The sequence below is a fragment of the Hydra vulgaris genome, chromosome 03 (assembly GCF_038396675.1).
Source record: "Hydra vulgaris chromosome 03, alternate assembly HydraT2T_AEP".
Lineage (NCBI taxonomy): Eukaryota > Metazoa > Cnidaria > Hydrozoa > Anthoathecata > Hydridae > Hydra > Hydra vulgaris.
Window position 1 is genome coordinate 52,995,798 of NC_088922.1, and position 20,439 is coordinate 53,016,236.

The window sequence follows — 20,439 nt, forward strand, 5'->3', positions numbered from 1 at the left end:
TATTTGTTGAACGAGACAAAAAATTGTTACGTAAATATTAAAATTACCAAGTAAGATTTTTCAGAAGGAACAGAAGGAACAAAAAAACTTCTTACTATTTAATAATTACTATTATAATTAATATTACTATTTAACTATCTAACTATTACTGCTATTGCTATTTAACTATAGAAACTATTTAATAAAAATTTGTTTCGAAAGTGCGATAATATAATACCTATTTTCAAAAGATTTATTAACGGCAAACAACTTACTCTTTTTGTTTGTTTTATACCCCTAACTCTTTCACCAATTAATTGATTATTTGTGAGGCATCAAGGTGTCCAGGTAATCCGGTTTGAAAAAGTGGCAACACCTGATTAATATTTATTGTATGTTCTATAAAGTCATATCTGTTTACATAAGGTAGTTCACAATCATTTCCTTGAGCAGAAGAATCATATTCAGAGTATACATTTTACTTGACAGGATAAATTATGAAGAATATTTTGCTGCAATCTATTGTCAATATAGGTATGTGACAATATTAGTGAGGTAAAACTTTTCAATTTAAATGGTGAAAATCATTTAAAATATAATCTAACAATGCAATTATAAAATTAATCATAAACAGTTTTCCCTACGTTTTTTGTATTGTTTTTATAAGGATATTATAATTCAATTGATATTCCAACAACACTAAAAAGAAGCAAATACCACTTATACCACTAGAACCAAATACCACTTATACCACTAGAAGACTTGAACCACTAGAAACCAGCCTTTAAGCGTAAAGTCCGAAATATTAATCGTGGTTGAACACAAAACACGTGGTTGAACATAAAACTCAAAACAAAGTCTCTCGGAAGGCGAGCTAGAATTTTCTAAAGTAAAACCAAGAGCGGATTTTTCCTTTTCCATGCTTCTCCAAGATGGCTGCCTTTAACATGTAGAAAAAAACTAATTTTTCAACTAATTTCCATTGTAATATAATTCTGAATAAAATGGCTGACGTGGAAAATATCTCAATGTCTCAGCCTCATCTCGCTAAACAAGATTTAGTAACCTTGGTAAGAAAAAAATTTGCTGTTTAATTTCAGTTATGCAAAAAACGATTTTGCAAGCTAAAGCATTAAATAGATTACATTCTATAATGAACCTACATTTTGTTTGCACGTCAAGCAAATTCAAATTTGGTTTAAACATAAATTTTATTCAATTTGACTTTAATGCTACTTTTATCAGACGAAAATCTTAACGTTAAATAAGCGAGTAAACTAATAATGTTTATATGTTCATGTTTCTACATAACTTATGGGAAAATGTTTAACTTAACTGTATTTTCATAATTTTTTTTTTTATAAACTGCCAATAAAATGTAAAGAGTTTAAAGAGTTTATCATACAGAGTGTCTGCCAGATAAGGGAAATGTCAGGGAATTCATATATCTGCAAAAAAACCCCAGGGGATTATCAGGTAATTTAGGTTAAATTTTAGAGAAAATAGGGAAAATGGCTCTCCATCAAACTTACATAACTTAAATAAGTTGTATATGGTACGTGTAATATAAAAGTTTATTTTGCAGATAGTTTTATGAACTTCTCTTGATACATTTAATGTGGGTTGTATTATTGTTTACATTTTTGCAGTTGAAGAGCATTTTTCTAAACGAATCTAGGTCAATTTTTGTAAAGTTGATTTTGGGTAACTTTAAATTAAATCATTGAAAACAGGTAAAAGATCAGGAAAATATCAGGGAAAAGTCAGGGAAATCCACCTTAAAATATTGGCAGACACCCTGTCATATACGTGTAAAAAAAAAGTATACTTGATTTATATGCAATAACATCAAGTATACTTTTTTTGTATATATTTTTTTACTGCTTTTTTTTCATTTCTTATATTTTAGTTGAATAAAATATAACTGCTTAATTTAGTTCTATATGTTACAAAATATTTTAATTAAGTAATCAACAGTATTCAGAATTGGTTATATAGTATAATATTATATACCATTTGGAAAGACTTTAATAAAGTATTTAACTTAAAGCTAATAACATTAAACATTACAAAAAGTTATGAGGTTTTTGGTAACGGATTTGTTGAACTATAGTATTAACTATAGTCAAAAAATCTTTACTTAAATTCTTAAAACTAAGTTAGTTCTCAATTAAATGCTATTTATAACTTGGTATAAAAAGACAGGTGTTAAATTAGGCTAAAAATTTATGTTGGCTTTTATATTACATTATTGGGTGTGTCATTGGCTAAAAGGGGCACTTCTAAAAAATAAATAATTCTTTTATAAAATAGTTTTTTTTGTTTTTATAAAATTAATAATTTTTATTTGTAAAAATTTATATATAATTTTAAACTATACCCCCACCAAATATGAGAGGTTTATCTTGGAGTTGAAGGTGAATGTGGGAAGTTTAGCACTATTAAAATAATAACAAAAAGTTTGTTAATAAATACTTCATTCTTTTTCAAAATGAATAAAGTTAGTATAAAAATATATTTAAATATTACATATTTAAATAATGCGATACTCGTCAATATTTACAGAAGTAAAAAGCTAGTTATTTTATAATAAAAATTAGGTGACACCTAATTTCTAGATAAAACAGTTTAAATAAAACTTATTTCTGCTGATTTTTTATAAAGGTTTATTTTCAAAATTCACAAATCACATTTTGTTGAAAATGTGATTTTTGAAGCTAAAGTTAATATTTAGCTATATGAGCTAAATATTAGTTTGAAAACAAAGCTAGAGATATCAATAATTAAAAGTACAAAATTTTCTTAGGTGTTTTTTATATAAGTTAAATACTGGTTAGATATTTAGATGTCTAAAGTTGATCAGAAATTTCTTAAAAACTGATTTTTTAAAACACGGTTTAAATTGATATTTTTTATTATTCTTCTTGAAGTGATAGTTAAACTCATAGCAGTTCATTGCTGTGATTTGAATTCCTAATACATCCTAATACTTAAAAAAACACAACAAATTTTTTTTTATATTTACATCTCATCTAACCATTGTTTAATTACATGTTTAAACTAATTTTTTTTTTTTAATTTTATGTGTTTTAAGGTTGATCATAGTTTGGTATCACACAGTGATATATATATATTGTGTTTTCATATTATATAGGATCCATCAAGACTAAACCCACTTTCACCTGAAATTATAAGTCGTCAAGCAACTATAAATATTGGTATGATTTATTAATTTTAAATATGTGCAGTTTAGATTTTATTGTCAAAGTTTTTTATAAGTTTTAAAGGTTAAACTCTAAAAATTTGTTAATATATAATTTTTAAATTTTCATTATGAAATATTGAAAAATTAAAAAATATATTAACAACTTTTTAGAATGAAAACTTTATGTTTTTTCAATTTTTATAGAACTTCTTATCTAACTTTATTTTTAAATAAGGTTATATCCGCAATTTGCCATTAATTTCTTTTCCTATCTTTTATGCAAATTACCTTTATGTTATGCTTGAATATTAAAATAAATTTCTATAAAAGTTGTATTCCAGCGTGCTCTTTAGAGTAAGATGCTATGGTTATCTATAGAATCTATTAATAGGAAAGAAACACAATGTTGTTTAGAAAGTGCGTTTGTCACAATGTTTTACCTCATCTTTTTTTTTTAGTTATTAAAACTTTGTTTTTATATGACAAAAATGTTGGATATATTATCATTTTCATCGCTACTGATATTATATCAAATCTAATTGTGACTCCTTAATTGATTTAGGTGGAATTCCTTTCCATAACATTTATCTTTTAAAATAGCTATAAGTTCTTTGTTTCTGATTAAGTTAAAAAGATTTTTGTATTGGTCCAATATACACTTTGCCTCTGCCCATACTTAAGTTCAATAATATTAAGTCTAGTTTGCTAAACAAGCCATTAACTCAATAACATCCAATTTTTTAATTTGTAAAAATATTTCAGTCTTATTGTAAACAGTTTTTTAATTGTCATATTGTTTGTCATGAAAAGGTACATTTCTTGCTTGTTATTTTTTTCTTCAACAACCTATAAGTTCAATTTTATTTTGAAACATTTTTTTATTACAATTTATTTTAGGAAAAAGTTTAAAATCGATTTTGTTCATATACCATATACCATACCATTCCAGCAGTATCAAAGCACAAATTAGAATGTTGATCATTTTAATGATTTTTATTTATAAAAACGTTGATTTGAATTTTTTCTTTATTTTGCACAACTTTTTAAAATTACAACTATATTTTGAACATTCTTGTCTGAAACAAGATTTAAGAAGACAATGAATCTTTAATTGATAGGTCATGGTTCTTTTTTCTTTTCATATAGTTAAAATTAGATTGTGCATTTAAATGAATTTATATAGTGCATATAAATAAAATTTATATTATAAAAATTTTAAGTGGAGTTTAGGATAATAATGCTTGACTTAAAACATTAGATCCCATTATCTTTTTTTATGTTTCCATCCCTTGAAATTAGAAAAAATAAGGTCTGCAATAATTTGCCAACCTTAATCTGTGTGAGGTCAGGAGAAAAAATATTAAAAAAAGGATTAACCATAAAACTTAGAAACGAGGTCGGTAGTTTTTTGCTGATCTCAAACACTTCTAGGTCGGCATTGCCGAATTCTGACCCTAATTCCAAGGGTTGTGTTTGTCTGTTTGTTTTTTTACAGTAAACAAAATTTAAATTCAAAAAGATTATTTAGTTCAAATACTTTTTATAAATCTTTTCATGTTTGTATAATCATTGCAATTATATATATATATATATATATATATATATATATATATATATATATATATATATATATATATATATATATATATATATATATATATATATATATATATATATATAATTGCAATGTGTATATATATGTGTGGCATAAATATAAAATATATTTGGTCTAATAATTTTCAGTTATCTTATCCACTATATAGCCAGACTTAAACACTCCGAATAATTAGTTTAACTATATTTACAAATTTCTTTAAATTTGATTTTCATTAAAATCATTTTTAAAGTTTAAAATAAATCTTTTAGTTTTTAACATTGTATAACAACTGTAGAGTGAACCATATGTTCACATTTTATCTGTTTGTTATTTAGGTACCATTGGACATGTAGCTCACGGAAAATCAACAGTTGTCAAAGCTATTTCTGGTGTTCAGGTAAATTTAAATTTTGTCATTATAAAAATTATTTGGTATCTCTTTATAAAAAAATACATTTTTATAGAGAGATACCAAATTTTAAACACATTTTATCTTCAGATAAAAAAAAACACTCTCAAAGCATTTTGTGTTCAAATAAAATAAAATGATACTTTTAAATGTTTTTGCCAGTATGGGATAAAATAACATACTTTTTGTAGAGATAAAGGTGGCATTTTTGTTGTTAGATTGTAAGGTTTGCAATGCTTGACAATTTTCCATTTTAGAATAGGCTATGTTCTGGTTTTTTAAGCTCCATATTTCCTTAGAGAGTTCTGTGTCATTTCTATACTTAACTGATGCAAATGGTTTGAGATGGTTTGTATATCTTAATTTAAATGGTGTATGACTAATGCCAAAATATACTTTTTATTATTATCATGATGACTCGTTGTTTGGCAGACAATATTGTTAGACAAACACTGATTGTTCAAAGGATAAAATGCTTTATCTACGCAGTTACATTGTTTGGTTTTTGATTTTTTCAAATTTTGAAATTAAATTTTGAAATAATGCAAGTTTATGACAAACTTTTGGTTAGGTATGCAGCTGTAGCTGAACTTAATAGAATTTCAGTTGAATATTTTATGTAGCTTGTGGCTGGCTGGGAAATGTAATTCGATTAGTGCTAGAAATCGGTTTCCTATTTTTGTTTTGACATTTCAGTTGAACGAAGGGTTATACCAAATGATATTATGTTTATGATGCTTTTTTTTGTTGATTTTAATTTGGGATTAACTGTGGTTGGTTGTTAAGCTTTGGGTTGTATCCTGATTTTTTAAAAATTCTTCATACTGTCGAATGGCCTTTTTGAAGGCAGTTTCATTAATCAACATGGAAGATAAACTTTCTTCAATATTGTGAGGAATTGCTTTTGGAGGATGGTTAGAATTAGAGTGGATGTTCCTTTTTTGATTATCAGGTTTACACGGTTGGAATGTATTGTTATTTAGATTTAACGTAACATTAAGGTAGTTAACAATTTTTATATTAGATTGAATGGTGATTTGAAGATCGTTTCTTTTAAAAATATGTGTTATATGCTTTTTGATTTATTCATTTGTTGACTGTTTTTGTTCTTAAATATAGCAAGACCATCGTCACAATATAGGCAAAAATCTTCTTTATTATAATTCTGTGAAATTTGATACAGTATGAAAATACCTATTAATTTGCAAAGTTCAGCACCATCAAATGCCCCCATTGTGAAGTCAAACAATCCGCCTCTTTTAAAAGATAAGGAATTTTCTTGCATGCTTTATCAATGCTTTGTCTTCGCTTTTGATAACGATATGATCATCAGCAAAATTCATAGCATTGTTGAGGGCTTTTTTCATTTATGGAAGGGTAAAAATCATTGACATCAAAAAATAGAAATTAGTAGTAAGTGCTCATCAGTGATTTGTTAACCGGTCTACAACATTTTGTGTACTTTGTCATTGATTTAAAAAAAGTTAATTTTTAAGTTCACAATTAATTTTTGTTAAAATTACTTTAATAATTAATCCTACCTCAGATGGTACGTGAGATATACGTATAGTCTTAATGTCTTTTTTGATACCATTTTGAAAAGTGTTGCGTATGTATCAAAACTTTATTGCTATAACAAGGTTGAATAAGTCTTTTTTGAAGAAAGAGATTTCTTTTATTGCTTTAAAAACAAAACATAAAACCTAATATAAAATGAAAAATTGTCAAACATTGCAAACCTTACAATCTAACAAGAAAAATATGCCACCTTAATCTCTACAAAAAGTTATTTATATGTTATTTTATCCCATACTGGCAAAAACCTACTAAATAAAAATTAAATCCCAATATTCAGTTGTTTTTATTCATCTAAATTATATATATATATATGTATGTATATATATATATATATATATATATATATATATATATATATATATATATATATATATATATATATATATATATATCAACGATATAAATAAATAGCTAGATATCTCTAACTTCGCCGTTTTTAGTGAAGCCAATTTAATGCGATGGAAGCCATTATTATATCGGGCGAAAAGCTTTTAGCAATCACATTCATATGAAAAGATATTGGCAATTTTAACGTCCTTATTCTTGGAATTAAAGATGATTAGTATCACAGACGATCAATTTAGTGAGCATACAGTCAATACATACATATTTTTTGGTCAAAGATTGGACATGATATTGTTAGCATGTTTAGTTTGTTGTAACAAACTAAAACAAACTGTTATTTTGTAGCCACAAAAATATATATTTAAAAACATATTTGCATTTAGAACATCAAACTAAAACATCGTATAATATATTTTATTATTTTAATAAAAGTTTTGTTATAAACTGAAATATTCATAAACCCTTGAACGATATTAATTTGTTAGTTTGTTGTCTTAAACTTTCTTAGAACTTTAGTGGTATAATCCTGGGCATATCTGAACATTCGAATTCTAAAGTAATATCCACATATCTTTCTAACAAGCTGGCTGGAATGCAAATCTTCATTTTCAGTCCACAATTCTAAGTCGTGACTATCAAGTCCTTTAAAGACTTTTTTTTAATAATTAATTTGTTAACACAATGGATCATCTTATGCTTTATATTTTTATCTGAGGTTATTTTTGGATTTAAAAATCTTTACCACTAATAAAGAAGTTAAATACTTTCTCACACGACTCGATAACAGAAACAACATCCCTTGATGGCAAAAACAAACCACCACGATCTTTCACATTATTTAATGAAGAATGAGATTTCGCATAGGAATGTTCGTATGATAAAATATCAGTTAATGGTTGAGCACAAACATTACATGAAATAGTATTTATTAACTTTCTGACTATAAAACCAGAGATATATCCCAATATTGCTTCTTTGTAGCTAGACATTTGAAGTTCATCGCAGTACAAAAAAACTTCTTCAAAGTCAATATCCTCTTGGTCAAAATTATCAACAGAACAAAACTTTTTTTTCCAACTAAGAGAAAAAATAGAGCCATTAGAACATGGCTCAATCCAACTATGGAGTTTCGCAGAAGAATCCATTTTAACGATGAATTTAACTGCACAACATCAGGATTGTTGTTGTAACCATTTTTTCCACGAATGCAAGCAAATAGTAGTTCAAGATGAGAGCAATGGAATGCTATTAATATCAGTCAACTTGCTCAGATAAGTAATCGTGTTGTTTAAAAAATCTTTCCAATAAAGCTGATTATTAAGATATAGAGGTTTCTTAAAGTGTTTACCATTTGGATTTCTGGAATTGAGCATGTCAAGTAATTTATCAATAACTCTTATAAAACGGATTGTACTATTTGCTCCTAAGAAAGATGGATGCTGTGATACCATTGCAAATTCGATTGCATTAGCAACAGAACTGCTAAGGGTTTGGCCAGCTATTTTGACATTCATTTTGTGGCGATGAAATTCAATATGTTTTCTTGAAAGTTTGTTTGCAAATTTCAAACCTTCAAGCTCTTGTAACTCAAACAAAGTTTTTATATATCTCTATTTAATATAGTGGTCCTCATCATCAATAAAAACACCCAAATCATTTAGAGAATTTCTAGCTAGTTTAAGCATATGGCATGGGTCTAGGAAAATGTGGAGCAGTTGGTTTATATGAAAAAGTAATAACTAAGGAGATTTAGCAACGAGACGCGGACATTATTTGACAACGGCGTTGCGCTATCAGCGCGTCGTGTAACTTCCACGATTTAGCATTTGTTGTGAAACGCGCGCTCAAAAATCGTAAACAAATATGGCGGCCAACTACAGTTTGAAATCCGTACGAGAATTAGTTCTTTTAAGTTATGCTAACGATTTAATTGATGACGAAGAGTATATAATTTTAAATGAGTTAAACGAGTCTCGTGAATCATATCCATATTGGAAGTAAGACAGGTTTGATATTAACAATTTTGATGATGCACAGTGTCAAGTTGATTTTCGTTTCAAGAAGAACGGCCACCCTAGTTGCTGTTTTTGGATTACCAGAAAAAATTAAAACCTCGCAGAGAACAGTATGCAGTGGTCTAGAAGGACTCTGTGTTTTACTAAAACGACTTGCTTTTCCTTGTAGATACACGGATATGGCATCTTATTTCGAAGAAACCCTACTGAGATATGCCTTATTTTTAATACAGTAATTGATTTTATGTATGAAACCCACTGTCATAGACTTAAAAATTGGAATCAATCTATCCTCCAACCTCAAAAATTGAAAGAATACTGCGATGCCATTTACCAAAAAGGATGCCCATTAAATAATTGTTTTGGATTTATCGATGGTACAGTCCGAGGAATCGCTAGACCTGAAGTTGATCAAAGAGTTGTTTATAACAGCCATAAAAAAAAAGCATGCTCTCAAATATCAAAGTTTAGTATTGCCTAACGGTTTGGTGGGCAATTTTGCAGGGCCATACGAAGGAAGGAAACACGATGCTACTATGCTGTATGAGTCTGGGTTGTTAGTTCAACTGGAAAACCATGCTTGGTTCAACAGACAACCTTTGTGCATATATGGAGACCCAGCTTATCCATTAAGTGTACATTTGCAAGCACCATTTCGGAATGCAAACATAACACCAGACCAGCATGCTTATAATAAGGCCATGAGTGCAGTTCGTGTTTCAGTTGAATGGTTATTTGGACTTATTTCTAACTACTTTAAACTTGTGGATTTTCAAAAAATGCAGAAAGTTGGCTTAAGCGCAGTTGGGAAAATATATGCTACATGTGTATTGTTACAAAATGCTCATACATGTCTGTATGGAAATATAGTATCCGAATATTTTGATTGTCAACCTCCAACATTACAACAATACTTTGCTTAGTAAAACAGTTATTGTATTTTTTTTAACAAAATAACAAAAAGATTTAATATATATTAGAATAATAACAGCAGCTAAAACATAAAACTAATCTTTAAGCAGTGTATTTTATGTTTTCAAAACACGTTTATTATTTATTCAAAAACGCATTGAGTATAGTGTTCTGTTGAGCCATCATGGCAATCATCTGTTGCAACATAGCATTGTGTTGCTGCTGTTGGATTTCAAATTGTTGTCTTGAAAGTTCTTGAGCATCATATTCTAACTTTTCTTTTAGAAAAATAAGTGTGTCTGAACTGCTTCTTCGATTTACCAATTTTTTTTTTTTCACTTACATTGTCCTCGTCTTTTCGTTTTCGAGTCTCACCAAATCTTTCCATGGCCTTTGTTCGCATTTCTACTGCTTTATTTTTTTCAGCTTCATTTACTAGTTTCTTCTGTTGAGACTCATTGTCATTTTTTTTTTCAGTGTCTGTAAAAATATTATACAACTCTTCTATTAAGCCTTCTGATTCGGTAGAAATGTCACCTCCAAGTCCTGATGCTAGTTTAGCTTTGCTAGCTTTTGTTTTATATTTTGTTAACAAAATCATAAATCTTTCACGTACACCTCGAGGCGTGGCAACACATGGAAAAATATCAAGAGTGTTAATCACATCTGCAACAGCTGACCACCCTTGTCCGCGCTCTCTGCTTCCTTGTTTGTGTAAAAGAATTCCATTTCCAGCTATTTCTCTTAACATGAGAATGTCTTTTTCATCATCCCATTGCATGGATAACCTAAAAATATTTACTAAAAACTTTAACTTGGTAGAAAAAACGTTAAAAAATAAATATAAATAAAAATATTAATAAATATAATATACTCAGCTTATATTTAAAAAAGTAGAATACTTTAAAACAATAAGCATTGTTTTTTTTTAATGTTTGAATTATATAACTTACTTTTTGTCCGCAAAATATTCTGCCATTTTTAACGTACTGTAAACAACGTGATAACTGAAGGTTTAAAGTTGAGAACGGGACGTATAAATTTAATACGCGTCAAATTACTTGTCACCAGGCTACTTTTAGGGTTTTCACTGATAAAACATACGTACGCGTCGCATTTGCTAAATCTCCATACTATATCATCTATGACTTTGCCAAACTTACATCCAAATGGGACAACGGAATTTAAATTACTAGTACCGTCAAATGTAATACTTTTGATACAAAGTTCATATGTCAAAGCCATTTCTAAAATATTTTTAATAAAACATGTTAAATCACTTGCTTTAACTTTATTTGATAAAACATAACCAATGGGTGTTTTCCAATGTCCTCGCAAACCAACTAACATGAAAGTTAATGCCTCTGTATCTGGAGTATCAAGTTCACATACAGAAATATCTTTACCAAAATTACAAAAACCAATATAGTGACCTGAACTTTTGTCATAAGTTATACTGTTTTTGATTGCCGTAGCATCAATAATAAGAGCACAATGCTTAAAATTAATATCTGTTTTCTGTTTATGACCAAGATATGAAAAAATATCAAGGAATAAACCAGGATCACAATTTACAGATTATGTCCAATGTGATATTGAACTGGCAGCAGGAAGACATAACATTGGCCGAAGGAAGTTATACGCACATGGAGAATAAAAATGAAGAATTAAAGCAAATTTTTCACTCCATCGTTTTATCTGTGACCTTTTGGTTTAACATTTTGTTTGGAAAATTGGTTCTTAATGATTTCATACGAGAGTCCAGAAAAATTTGCGCTTAAAACAGTGGTAGCCAAATAATTTTTAGATTTTAAAAGGGAAACCATGTCTTGTAAAGAACAGATTTTCTTTTCTTAATTTTTGTTTTAAAGCCTTCACTTTTTTTTTTAATATTTCTTTTGCTGGTGATAAAGATCTTAAAGATTGTGTTGGAAATTGACTGGTGTGGTCATTTTTTTCAATAGTGCTTTCTGGCTGATCATTATGTGTTGAATTAATTTCTTTGCTGGGTTTGTCTATAGCAGGGTAAACATCAAACTTTGTTTTTTTCGATAAAGGATAAAATTTAGATAATGAATTTACTGATGTTTGTATTGATGGGAGTTTCCTTTTTGTCTTTTGAATATTTGTAGAAAATGTAAAAACTGATGGCACAGCATTACATTTTAAAATAGGCTTTTGATGGTGATCAAGACTTGGATTTTTTTTGTCTGGGATACAATAATTGTAGTCTGATTCTAAAAAATGGTCGCCGCAGATACAGGTGTGTTGGGATGGAAGAAGATTTTCACAATTGAAAGCAACAATCCATCTTTTACATAGTTCAGAGTTTTGAAGAGGAAATTTATGAAAGGATTTCGTGGCGCCTTTTATATATCTATTAGAACATCCATATGCAGCACAAAAGTTTACAATTTTGTGATGAAAATAATTAAATTAGATAAATACTTTAGCAAGGCAAAAGAAATAATGTCACAGATTTACTCTCTACATTATATGATATTTACTGTTTTCTGCCCGATATAATAATGGCTGATAAAAATAGTAAACAAATAAATCGACTTCACTTTTATTTTATAAAAATCCCGAAGTTAGACATCTAGTTATTTATTTACGTTATTGATATATATATATATATATTTTTTGTAATAACAGCGTAGTCCTTTGGATGTCTTATTTTAAGGTGCAGCTAACCCGGTTGCAGGTTCAAATCCTCCTCAGGGTGTTTTTGTTTTTTTTTACAATTTTAATGTTATCACATTGGTTATGATCAAAAAATGTTGGCTTTGTATTGCAGTTTATAGAGAATTTAAGCCAATATTTGCTACATGTATATATATATATATATATATATATATATATATATATATATATATATATATATATATACATATATATATATATATACATATATATATATATATATATACATATACATATACATATATATACATATATATATATATATATATATATATATATATATATATATATATATATATATATATATATATATATATATATATATATATATATATATATATATAGATTGTTGCATTTGGGAGTACGGAAGGAAAAAAATGATTCTTATGCCAACAAATACGTCACTTTTAATTACTTTTGACTTTTCGTCCAACATTTGCGTGTCAGAAAGTTAAAACCATTAATTTAATTACAAATTAATTGTTTTTAAAAAAACCGCAAAAACGCAAATTTGACCAGAATGTTTTTATAAACATTCTGAATGTTTTTAATAATATAAACAATGTTTTTATTTTTTTAATAAAATGTTTTTATTTTTATTTTTTTAATTTTACTGTAAATCATGCACGGAGTGTTGCTACATTGACTATCTTATAGCCTGACACGCAACAAAGTGCTGCTACATCAATTGACAAATAACCGACTCACAACAGAGTGTTGCTACATCAACTGAGGGTTTGGTTGGGGCAGGCAGTCTATCAAGTAACAAAAAAAAATTCCGGTTTTGCATTTTAATTTTAACTTTTTGTTAACAAAACTTTCTGACAACCAGTTAGGAGTTATATATATATATATATATATATATATATATATATATATATATATATATATATATATATATATATATATATATATATATATATATATATATATATATATATATATTAAAATGTGGACATTTTATATTGGTGTAATATTGTTAACAACATTTGGCCAACATTGTGATGAATATTTGACCAATAGTGCCTGCTACTAGGGAACCTTTTTACAATTCTTTCTCTTATTTCTTGTAGTCTGAACATTGTTTAATAATAATATTGTGACATAACAATAACAATGCTACATGACAATAATTTGCATTGTTAAATACCATAACTCATTGTTAAGACTAAAAAGTAGAAAATAAAATATTACTAAAACATTTGTTAAAAAATATAATCTTTTTTAAAAGAGGAAAATAAGCTTTTAAATTTAAATTTAATAGTTCAATTTAATTGATAGGTTTGTTTCAAAATGAATCTTGTGCAGACCTGTCAATTTTTAATTTACTGAACTATTAAATTTAAATTAAAAAAGTTTTTTTTTGTGCTTTTTAGTAAAAAAAAGATTATATTTTTAGCAAATACTTTTGCAATATTTTATAGTTATTACTAATTAAAAATTTTTCTGTTTAAAATAATTTTACTAACTTATAAGAAAAAATCTAAATCTTGTTAGAAATTTCTTATAGTTTTTAAAAAATCTGTTTACAATTAATAAAATGCAAAGTCCACATGGTTTTGAAATGTAGTTATGTGATCTTGTGATTCAATGATAGAAGAAAAATTGTTTTCTATTATAAAACTTGCACATATTAAGTAGGACTATATACTACTGATTTATTTGAAGTTTACCATACATAGACTGATTATTGTGTAAAACAGTAAACAGTGGGTAAACCAAACCCAAGTAATTACTCTTGTATGCTTATCACAAGGAGGAGGGGGTAAAAAGGTGGCTGGAATTTTATCCAAGATCTAATAAATGGGGGGGGGGGGACTCTTAATAAAAGGTATTTGAAAATTATTTACAAAACACAAATAAAACAATTTAATGTAGCTTGCAGTCAAATGCACATTTATTAACAGCTGTTTCATCATAATTTAATTTGGATTTAGTATGGTTATGTAAGCTTTATACTTTATATTTTAAAGCCTGATGCACACACATGTATATATTTTTGATTTTTACTATAGAGTCTTGAATTTGGGTTGGGTGGGAAAAATTTCAGAAAATTTATCAATGTCCCCTTCCATATATTAAGCACCTAAGAGTACTCAAGGTAATACTGTAATTTATTTGTGAACAAAAGAAGTGTTTATTAATTTTTTTTTTTTTTTTTTTTTTTTTTTTTTTTTTGTTGCACCTAAATCCTACAATATTTTTTGTTGCACCTAAATCCTACAATATTTTTTGTTGCACCTAAATCCTACAATATTTTTTGTTGCACCTAAATCCTACAAAATTTAGCAAAACAAAAATATAACAATTAGCTGCTCAAGTTTTTAAAAACGCAGAAAAGCCATGCAACAAAGCCACGCAACAAAGCCATGGCCTAATAATTTTTGTGTTATATTTAATTTCAAAAGTAAAAAAAACATAAAAAAAAAAATTTGGACAAAAAAAAACGTTTTTACAAAAATCTTAAAGGGTTGATCACATAAATTCCTTTGAAAAGGCCAATTTAAAAAATTTATTATTACTATTATTTTGTTGACTGAACACTTGGTATTTATAATAACTGCTTTAATATATAAATGTAATAGTTGATCAGTATTTAGTTTGTTTTGTTTGTTTTTGTACATTAGATTTTTTTTCGGTTTAAAGTTATATATGCATATACTTTTAGACTGTTCGTTTCAAAAATGAGTTGGAAAGAAATATTACTATTAAGTTAGGATATGCAAATGCTAAGGTAATTAAAATTAATTTCTTCTATGTTTATAATGGCTGATTTACTAATTATTTGATTTAGTACTTGATCAAATGTTTATACTTTTTTAAAATATTTAAGAAGTTTATATTTAAGTATTTAATAATCTTTAAGGTTTTAATAAACCACCAATCACTACCAGCGTCCACTATGCTTAAGATACTTTATTTAACCATTTGCTAAACATTGGCAAGCTGGTAAAAAGGAAGATTTGACAAGTATTGCATAAAAAAGTTTGATCAGGATCATTGAATTGGTTATTGCTGCTAGTTGGAAGTTCCTAATTAGCAGCCATCAAGAAAGCCAAACCATAAAATTGTGCATACACTAGTTATGTGTCCACTGTTCAATGCATGCTAAAGATGTGTTACTACAAAAGTGCAGGAGAAAAAAGAAAGAAAACAGCAAGAAACCCAAGAAAAATAAAGAAATAAGTCGCTAAGTCGTTAAATATAAAAATGAACTTTGAACACAAATAGTCTAGCTTTTTATTTTGATAACTATTAAAAAGATCGACCATGTATTTATTAACATAATGTATTTATTATAATGAACATAATGTATTTATTATAAAAAGATCGACCCTTCTTTTTATAATAAACACATTATGTTGAAAGAGTGGGGTAGAAGTTTTTAATAGCTCCGTTAAAAAGAACCTTTGACATTTTTGAATCAAAGAGAACTTATTGGGTGATGGTATATGGTTTTACTTAAAAAATAATAGTAGATTAGTACAATTTTCAGAATAAGTCAAGTTCTTTAATCAAAGAATTAGATAATATCTGTTATTTAAAAATGGCAAGGTTGAAACATACAAATTCATATGTACAACTTTGATATATAAATATACACTATTGGTACATTTGTATTGGAACTTTTTACTACATCATAAGTTATTCGAGTCTAGCGATTAAGGTAGTATTGTTTTTGCAATATGTATAGCTGGTACCTAAAATATCAGTTTTATGTTATTTAGTTATAAATAAGTTATAAACAAAAAAATATATAGCTAAAATTTAAAAAAGTTGATTTTCATTTCTCAACTTTATTGACACTATTGAGTTCAAGTTTTCTTTTTTTCATAGTTTGCATTAGAAAAAAATGTAAATTAAAAATGTTTTAAGTGTTAATAAAACACTTCAATTAAAAATGTTTTAAATAAAAACGTTAATTAATCTAATAATAAAAAACTTGCTGAAAACTTTCATTGCACACAAAAGTTTGAAAACAAATTGTTTTCTGGTTTTTCCAAAATCATTTATTAAATGTGTTAAATGTCACTGATGAAATAAAATAGGGATGAGATTTTAGGGTGCAGGTAGACAGTATCTGTGTAAAGGAGATCATTTATACAAAATATTTGTTTTTTATATTAATTTTTATTTTATTTTTCTGAAAAAGTAATTTTTAAGAAAGATATATTAAATTCTAGTTTTCTGATTGTTTACTTGAAGTGTCTCTAATTGTTTCTATACCTGCCTTTTTATTAATAATTTTTAGATATACAGATGCGATAACTCTGGATGTCCGAGACCTGGGTGTTACAGATCATGTGGTAGTAGCAAAGAAGATGTTTTTCCTTGTGATAGACCTAGTTGCACTGGGAAGTTTAGACTTGTCAGGTAAATAATTAAAGTTCTTTAGTTGCTTAATACCCAAGCTCTTCAAGGTAACTTAAAATTAAACTTTGATAGAATGGCATGTTAAAAGTAAAAAATATTTACAGCAAACAAATTTTTGTTTGGAATAATACTTCTCTTGATTGTAGGCATGTGTCATTTGTGGATTGCCCAGGTCATGATATTCTCATGGCTACTATGTTGAACGGTGCAGCTGTTATGGATGCTGCTTTGTTATTAATAGGCAAATTTTACATATAATTAAGATTTTCATGTTTATAATTTATTATTAATTTATTATATTGTTATAATTTAAAATTTTAAAATTGTTTTATCTAAATTTTCAGCGGGTAATGAATCATGTCCACAGCCGCAAACATCAGAGCATTTAGCAGCTATAGAAATTATGAAACTTAAACACATGATTATTTTGCAGAATAAAATTGATTTGGTAAAAGAGACTCAAGCAAAAGAACAACATGAACAAATTCTACGATTTGTCAAAGGTTTAATATTAAATATTTATAAAATGATTATAGTAAATGTTAATTTGCGAGAATAATGATAAGCACTCTCCAATTTATTTAATTTTATGGTTTAGCATTTTCTCAAAATTATTTTTTTATCATATTCTTTTTATGAATGTTAACTTTAGGAGTTTTTTAATAGTTGGTGTTTTTGTAATTTTAATTTAATTTTTTTTTTTTTAACTTTATCAATTTCAGGTACAATTGCTGAAGGGTCACCTATTGTTCCGATATCTGCTCAGTTAAAATACAATATAGAAGTGATTTGTGACTATATTTGCAAAAAGATACCAGTTCCTATTCGAGATTTTAAATCTCAACCTCGTTTAATCGGTATAAAATGTTTTACTATTGTTGTTATTATCATTATTATTATTATTATACATTTTTTATCTTAACTTGAACTATTTTTTACATAGTTATTCGATCGTTCGATGTTAACAAACCAGGCTGTGAAGTAGATGATTTAAAAGGTGGTGTTGCTGGTGGAAGTATTCTTAGAGGTATTTTAAAGGTAAATAATATTTTTTCTATTAACAAGCTTAACAGCATTTAATAGTTTTAAACAAGTGTAATGTTTTGTTTATATTCATAAATTATATTTTTGTAAGTAATGCCTTTTATATTTTTATATAAAGGTTTTTTTTTATAATTTATGTTAAAGGTTAACCAGGAAATAGAAATCCGTCCAGGCATAATTTCAAAGGATTCTGATGGTAAGCTACGATGTCAGCCCATATTTTCGAAAATTGTATCATTATTTGCAGAACACAATGATTTGCAATATGCAGCTCCTGGAGGCCTAATTGGGGTCGGTACTAAAATTGATCCAACATTATGCCGTGCTGATCGTATGGTTGGTCAGGTGTTAGGTGCAGTTGGTGCATTGCCAGATATGTATACAGAGCTTGAAATTAGTTACTTTTTGTTAAGAAGGTTGCTTGGTGTCAAAACTGAAGGGGATAAAAAAGGAGCTAAGGTGCTTGAATATTTATTAACATTATAAAAAAAGCAAGGCATTTTAAGTAATATAGTTTTATAATAAAACAAGGCATTGTTTAAGTTATAATAAATGCAATTAAAAGTATATTGGTGTTTCTAGGTACAAAAGCTTGCAAAAAATGAGATGCTGATGGTAAATATAGGCTCCTTATCGACAGGTGGCAGAGTGCTGGCTGTTAAAGCAGATTTAGCAAAAATTGTTCTTACGCAACCTGTTTGTACAGAAATCGGAGAAAAAATTGCATTAAGTAGGAGAGTAGATAGACATTGGAGGTTAAAATTATATTTTTCTTTTTTTCTTTCTACAAACTATGTTTTACTTTACGTTGATTTATTTAAATACTTTTATTAAAAGGTTAATTGGTTGGGGTGAAATCAGACGTGGTGTCACAATAAACTTGCCTAAGTAAATATAACACATGGTGAGGCTATATTTAGTAAGCTTTTAAATGTTTAATATATTGGCTTTTATGATGATTTGAAATATTTAATGCTTTTTTTACCCATTTTAGGTCGTTTATTGAAGTAACAAATGGAATTATTTAACATAAATTGTCGATGAGAAAATTTAGTTGTTAAAAATGTAGAATTTTTCTAATATGTTCTTTCAATCCTATTTTTAAAATTCATTAAAATCTTTTTAAAAATCAAACAACGTAGATCTAACTACTAAAAACTTATTCTTACCGACCCGTGAATGAAACTTAAACACTCATTAAAAGAAAAGTTTATTTCTTTTAATAAACGTTTACAAATAAACTTTAATATTGAACTATGTAAAATGTAGTATTGAACTATGTAAAATGTAGTTTAATAAGAACTATGTAAAATGTAGTAATAGTAGTAGTAGTAGTAGTAGTAGTAGTAGTAGTAGTAGTAGTAGTAGTAGTAGTAGTAGTAGTAGTAGTAGTAGTAGTAGTAGTAATAAAACACTGCTTAACTTTAACCCTTTACTGTCACTTATGTGAAACAATTAAAGTCGGTCTATTTTTGTAGAAATTGCTTTTCGACTTGAGAGGGAAGTGTAAAAGTCGCTTGACCAAATCTTGTTCGTGCTTAGGTTAGAATTCCTATTTGTTGCTCGCTAAAAAAATTTAAAGTTTGGAAAGTGGAAATTGTATGGGAATTTAAGAAAGAGAACAAAAAGGAATAAAACAAGATAGACATAAATTTGAAAAAAGGAAACTTATTATCAAGGGATTCTCTGTAAAGTATTTCACGTATCTCTGCGCAAGAGAGCCAATGATTTGAAGCTATTAGTTTAGTTCATAATTATAATCTGGGTGTTAATGATATTGAAAAAGTTAAATTTTTTCAGGTTATGAATTTGTATTGAAGAATGCTATCAAGCAAAAGAAACTAAATTTTATTACAGGTCAATTCAAACTATTGCGTAACAAAAGTTTCCCAACAGCCGATTACTGCTTTGCTATTGGGTTTTTGCAACTGCAACTGTGTTCAACTTCCTGGTTTTTGAGTGCTTCCAAGTAAAAGAAAGCTGCAGTTTATAACTTCAGCCTCAATCATTGATCTTGTATTTAAAAAAAGAAAAAAAATAATCATCAGAAAAACCCTTTTTTGATAATTGATGAAGTAAAAATCAGACCAATCAGGTTGCATAATCAAATGGAGTTTTTAATGGAATGGCAAAAATAATCCAGAATTCAAAGCAATTTCTGTTATTTTTCATGATAAAATGCCTACATAGTGGAACTTGTCCTTATCAGCTAGATAAAATTCGATTATGCTTTGTGAAGAAAAAAACAGTATGTTAAAAAAAATTTTAATTTTTGAAA

At 27.3% G+C, this 20,439-nt stretch overlaps 2 protein-coding genes across 3 annotated transcripts in view; both read left to right on the forward strand.

The window, feature by feature from the left end:
- The window catches only part of LOC100201910 (PC3-like endoprotease variant A), a 99,276-nt gene that overhangs the window by 36,080 nt on the left and 42,757 nt on the right, over positions 1-20,439 (forward strand). The window lies entirely within an intron of this gene.
- LOC100213814 (eukaryotic translation initiation factor 2 subunit 3, Y-linked) lies at positions 747-19,225 on the forward strand. 2 transcript variants are annotated; one of them, XM_065793662.1, is made up of 13 exons: positions 747-1,049; positions 3,134-3,197; positions 5,117-5,178; positions 15,412-15,477; positions 16,996-17,117; positions 17,264-17,358; positions 17,462-17,620; positions 17,840-17,974; positions 18,061-18,155; positions 18,306-18,620; positions 18,744-18,916; positions 18,999-19,080; positions 19,156-19,225. In XM_065793662.1, the coding sequence occupies exons 1-12, from the start codon at positions 984-986 to the stop codon at positions 19,051-19,053; spliced, it is 1,407 nt and encodes a 468-aa protein (XP_065649734.1). In that variant the 5' UTR covers positions 747-983; the 3' UTR covers positions 19,054-19,080; positions 19,156-19,225. The 2 variants fall into 2 exon arrangements, with proteins under 2 accessions (XP_065649734.1, XP_065649733.1); XM_065793661.1 differs by having other exon boundaries at positions 18,999-19,065.